This window comes from Zootoca vivipara, chromosome 1 (assembly GCF_965207765.1).
Source record: "Zootoca vivipara chromosome 1, rZooViv2.hap1.1, whole genome shotgun sequence".
NCBI lineage: Eukaryota > Metazoa > Chordata > Lepidosauria > Squamata > Lacertidae > Zootoca > Zootoca vivipara.
In genome coordinates, this window is record NC_142582.1 from 105,130,865 (window position 1) to 105,136,507 (window position 5,643).

The window sequence follows — 5,643 nt, forward strand, 5'->3', positions numbered from 1 at the left end:
CCAGAAGAACAAACCTTGTCCAGAATAAATAAATATTATTCTCATATGATCACTGCACTCTTTGGACAGCAGAAAGGTAATTATGTACCTGTAGTCCAATGCAATTAAAAACTAACCTGTGAGTAAAAATCTGTTCTGTATCGGATTTAATCACCTTGGCTTTATGCTGCATATCATCACCCCTGTTTCAGAGTGGGCAGGCAGAGGACATACTTTTGAATGCCATATCATCTAAAATTTAGAAATTCCAGATTCTCCTTGTGGAGATGGTGGGCAAAATTGCATCTCTGTCTCTTTAAGCTGTCACTTCAGTGTCTGGTCAGCAGTTAATGGGCAGAATCTGCATGCAGAAGCCTTTGCTGCGGCTCTTGCTGCTTTTACTCTCCACTCCCCCTGCCGTTGCTACCACAGGCACGCACCATCCCTTGGCCTCAGCCCTGAAGCGTTCCCGTCAGTTACGCCCCCTTTGCACAGGATGTATGCCATATAAGGATATTTACGTCAGGGGTTCCCGAGCTTAGAGCAAACCATTTTGGGAGAGGGAACCGACAGCCCCTTTCCCTGACTTTTAAAGGCTGAGACCCGCCGCCAAACTTCCTCATAATCTCCGCGACGCTTTGGAGACGACCTTCAGCTTGTTTTCAGAGAGATTCTGCTAGTGCCCAGGCACTTCGGGCCGTCTCAGAGGTCGTTCGTGACCGCCGCTGCTCCCCTCCCATGAGGGTTGGTTTCGCCCGTGACGTCGTCTCATTCACAAGTCCTGGCCGTAGCGAATAAAAGGCGGAGGTGCCGCGCTTTACTCCAGCAGCAGTGTGGCTGAAGCAGGCAGAAGCATAGAAGCGGCTGGGGTTTCTAAATAACCCATTCGCCTAGCCGAGGACTCGCTCAATTCGGATACTCATCTGGGAAAGATATACCACCCTGAAGGGCTTTTACACCCCCAGATTAGCCGACATGATGTATCAGGGTTTCACAGCTGACTACGACGCGTCTTCCTCCCGCTGCAGCAGCGCTTCTCCGGCTGGGGACAGCCTCACATACTATCCCTCACCAGCGGACTCTTTCTCCAGCATGGGCTCGCCTGTCAACTCACAGGTGAGGAATCGGGGAGCTGCTTCGGGCTCACGGGGTGTCGGGTTGGGAGAATAGCTGCCTATGTCTGCTTCTCTGTCGCTATAGGGTTCAATGACAGGACCCGAGCAGTTCCTAATGTTGATAGCCGAGGCTTGGGAGAGCTCCCCTGGCCCGTATAAGATGCATGCTTTTCTCTTTACTTTTCGATATATGCTACATTGTATGGTGTGTTTCCAACACCTCTGCGCAGGGAAGGCAGTATTGGCCATACAGTATAGAAAAAGAGAAATGGGGTGGTGGTGGACGAATCTAGCTCCTGTTTGGTGATATAAATGATGATGGGGTTGGGGGGGTGGAATGGATCTTCGCCCGGGAGGTGTTCTGCAGCGGGTGCGTAAAGCGGTTTCATTGATAAATCGCGGCTTCATTCAGGAGACTCCGGAGCGGCGCTTGCGTCAGCGCAGACGTCAGAGATATTTATAACAAGCCCCTGTTCATGTGTAGTCTGATGATGGCAGCAGCAGCGTCCGAGCCAATCTGGCCCCAGGGACTGCAGGCCCAGCTCAAAATAGCGCACCGGCCTCTGGGGCTTAGAGCTGTCATAGCGTGCATCGCATTTCTCTGACCCCCTCCCTCCCAACTTGGTAACTAACAGGGTCTCTTTTTGTGGTTTTCCAGGACTTCTGCACGGACCTAGCCGCCTCCAGTGCCAACTTCGTCCCCACCGTGACTGCTATTTCCACAAGTCCAGACTTGCAGTGGATGGTGCAACCGACTCTGATCTCCTCAGTGGCCCCTTCCCAGAACCGAAGCCACCCCTACGGGCTCCCTGCTCATCAGACCGGTGCCTACTCCAGGGCTGGGATCGTCAAGACGACAGGAAGCAGAGGGCAAAGCATCGGCAGGAGGGGCAAAGTTGAGCAGGTGTGTGTTCAGCTTTTGGCTGCAATGAAGCCCCTAGAAACCAGGAGAAGAGGGAGAACGCGAGAGAGGGCTATAGTTTAATTTACCAACAATATCGCCTTAAAGACCAACTAAGTTTATATTTTGGTATGAGCTTTCGTGTGCATGCACACTTCTTCAGATACGAAAGCTCATACCAAAATATAAACTTAGTTGGTCTTTAAGGTGCTACTGAAGGAATTTTTTTTATTTTGCTTCGACTCAGACCAACACGGCTACCTACCTGTTACCAACAATATATTATTATAGTTCAAAGCCTATTTCTGGATAAACGGGGTGGACATTTGGGACATCAGATAGCTGTTCCCTTTAAAGGAAAAGGGGCATAAAGGCAGTTTTGCAAGCGGGTGGAGATCCTTCCCCCCCTTTCAGATCCGTAGCAGTATCTGGGTCGTTTGCTCCATGCAAGCGCAAGAGTTGCTCCTGTGATCCGAAGTTAGGGAGCGCACTTTCTTGTCTCAGGCACTGTATACTGACGGCCGCCCTTGTTCTCTCTCCGTAGCTGACACCAGAAGAGGAGGAAAAAAGGAGGATCCGTCGGGAAAGGAACAAGATGGCAGCTGCTAAATGCCGCAACCGGAGGAGGGAGCTGACGGACACGCTTCAAGCGGTGAGTATCTCCGACCTGGGCTAGCCGGCGGGACCTCCCTGGCCGGCGATCCTGCCCTGCCCTGCCCTGTCCTTTTGCTTTCTCTCCCGCCCGGAGGAGACTTTGGCTGACTCGCCCCTCCCCTTGTGTGTGTCCCCAGGAGACCGACCAGTTGGAGGAGGAGAAATCCGAGCTGCAGACCGAGATCGCCAACCTGCTCAAAGAGAAAGAGAAGCTGGAGTTCATCCTGGCCGCCCACCGCCCCGCTTGCAAGATCCCGGAAGAGCTGCAGTTCTCCGAGGAGCTGGCCGTCTCCACGCTGGATCTGCTCGCCGAAGCCCCCGTGGCCAGCTCGCCCGAGTCCGAGGAGGACGCCTTCGCCCTCCCCATGCTGCACGAGCCGAGCCGAGCCGCGCCGGTCAAGGAGAGCAGCGGCCTGGAGCTGAAGGCCGAGCCTTTCGATGACTTCTTCGCGCGCTCCACCCGCGAGACTCCCCGCTCCGTGCCGGACATGGACCTGTCCGGCTCCTCTTCCTTCTACGCGGCGGACTGGGAGCCCCTGGGGGCCGCGGGCCACGTGGACCTGGAGCCGCTTTGCACCCCGGTGGTGACCTGCACGCCGTGCCCCAGCACCTACACCTCGTCCTTCGTCTTCACGTACCCCGAGACCGAGGCCTTCCCGAGCTGCGCCGCCGCGCACCGGAAGGGCAGCAGCAGCAACGAGCCGTCGTCCGACTCGCTCAGCTCGCCCACCCTGCTGGCCTTGTGAAGAAGGGACGCGAGATCCCCGAGCCGTCGCTGCGGGCCTAGGGGCATCACCACGGCGGAGACCGAGCCAACCCGCCCTTGCTGCTGCTGCATGGGGCTTTAGGCCGCAAAGGAGCCGCTCTCTCCTTCCTGTGGAGCTCCGAGATCCCACCCGAGGCCTAGGGAAAGACGAAGCCCTCCATTCCGGAGGTTTGGTACGGGCAGCCCACTTGGAGGGAAATGACTTTGCTGGAGGGGCTGCCTCGCAGCCTGACGCCAAGCCTGATACCTCTTCCAGAGATGTAGCAAAACCGCATGGAATCTGTCTTGTCCCCCATCAATGAGAACTAGTAGTTTCGTAGCATGTTCAACATGGCTGGGTTGGTGACTCCCTTCCCTCCTCTTTACTATTCACTAGCATTAACTAATCTGTTGGTTTAATGATTGGAATTCTTAATATGGTGCTGGGTATCTTCAACTCGTATCTAGTGCAGCTGACTAACAATAACTACTGTGTTCCTGGCAATATCGTGTTTTGATGACTTAGCAATGACCCAACTTAACTGCGAAAAGATACCGTTTTATTTTCTAGTAGATTAATAAATAGCTATGTTGTCCATGTACTAAAGTTCTCCTTGTACATCAATGTTCATTGTAACTTTAACTGATCATACATTGTTGAAGTGGTCTGAATGGTTTGACATAAGTTTTCCATGAAAACGTTTTTATTGTGTTTTTAATTTATTTATGGATATATTTAATTTTTTATTTTATTTTTTTCTACCTTGAGGTAATTGACATGTGGAAAGTGAATTTGGATGACATTTAAGCATTGTTTGCTTACTGTTCAAGACACTGTCAATAAAAGCATTTAAGTTGAATGCTATAAAGACTCTGGAGTCTCTTTACTGTAAAACCTCTCAAGTAGCAGGCTTCAATTAAGCACAATCCATGTCCAAATCTGCTGTGGTTTGCTGGAAGGGGTTAGATGCTGGTAAATGGGACTAGCATAATCCTTTGTTTAAACACACACTTACTGGTATACCCAACTTCTTAGTATATGGGTTTGTTGCACCTTTATTCATCAGTTTGTTTAAATAATTGTTGTTCAGCCCACTAGTATAGGCATACACCAAATTTTTAACACCCAAATTTACTAGGAAGTAAATCCTCACTTTGTTGAATTGGACTTGCTCCTAGGTAAATGTGCATAGGTTTGCCACCTCATACAAAGTTTCTATACATTTCAGGTGCACTCTTGAAAAGGAACGTGGGTTCAATTATCAGGAATTGGAGGCAGTGAAATATCTCAATCATACGGTGGAGAAATTACACTTCCTTTAGGCTTGTGATTATTTCTATTCTGATAATTGCTTTTTCGTCACATCAGACTTCCTGTTTCCTTCTCCTTGAGTATATCTGACTTTGTTCTTTTATCTTCATTGTTTCCTACATCTCTGCAATGTTTCATTTTCCTCTGCCTCATGTCCTTCATCACACACAAACACGTGAGAAAAGAGCTTTCTTCTGTTGCTTGTTGTGGAAAGGTGAAATGATGTTTTATTGAGTTTTGTTCAGGTGCCTACCACAAAATGGATAGCTGAGTGCTGACAGAACAGTTGCATCAGCCCAATAATCAGTTTAGATAAAGTTAACATGCCACCTAAAACTTCACTACTGAGAAACAAGAGGGGAGTCAGTTGCTTGAAACAGCAGGAGTGCTCTAGCCTATGGGAAGTCTGCAAACAGGACCCCAGTGCATCTAGTTGGCTGCTGTGAGAACAGGATGTTAGGCCACTGGCCTGATAGAGCAGGGCTTCTGTTAAGAGGTAGCAGCATGCTTGGGGAAAAGCCACATGCTTTGCAGAAATACACTTTGTTCTAAAGAACCTTTGTAAGGTGCCCTTCCAAGCAACCCAGTAGAATGTCTATAGAAGATGACTGGAAAAGAAAATGGGGCGTGAGAGGGCAGCATGGAATGGAATATCCTGGGGAAGGGGGATCGCTGGCTGTTTCTTGTTCTGAACAGGAATGCTATACTGAGTAGGTCTTCCTTGCATATTTGTGGCAAAAGCTCTTTTGTGGCAAACATTGCTTTCAGACACATGATCCCTGTGGATGTGAGGCATGCTCACTGAATTTACCCCAAGCCCAACAAAGGACGGCTCATTTTAAAGAGGCTGATATGGCAGACAGCACAATCCACACCTGCAACTGTAATGCTAACCCACTGTGCCAGCTGGTACTTCCTAGCCTGATATCGTGTCTAC

At 50.0% G+C, this 5,643-nt stretch overlaps 1 protein-coding gene across 1 annotated transcript; it reads left to right on the forward strand.

The window, feature by feature from the left end:
- The first annotated feature begins 775 nt into the window (after positions 1–775).
- FOS (Fos proto-oncogene, AP-1 transcription factor subunit) lies at positions 776–4,263 on the forward strand. The gene is made up of 4 exons (XM_035108269.3): positions 776–1,095; positions 1,753–1,998; positions 2,540–2,647; positions 2,787–4,263. Exons 1-4 carry the CDS (start codon positions 955–957, stop codon positions 3,393–3,395), a joined length of 1,104 nt encoding a protein of 367 aa, XP_034964160.1. The 5' UTR covers positions 776–954; the 3' UTR covers positions 3,396–4,263.
- The last annotated feature ends 1,380 nt before the right edge of the window (positions 4,264–5,643 follow it).

Bases quoted from the DNA above. Each gene is read 5' to 3' on its own strand.
- FOS (XM_035108269.3), top strand. From the start codon at position 955: ATGATGTATCAGGGTTTCACAGCTGACTACGACGCGTCTTCCTCCCGC. The intron at 1,999-2,539 runs GTGTGTGTTCAG...CTCTCTCCGTAG, and splicing joins GGAGGGGCAAAGTTGAGCAG to CTGACACCAGAAGAGGAGGA. The intron at 2,648-2,786 runs GTGAGTATCTCC...GTGTGTCCCCAG, and splicing joins TGACGGACACGCTTCAAGCG to GAGACCGACCAGTTGGAGGA.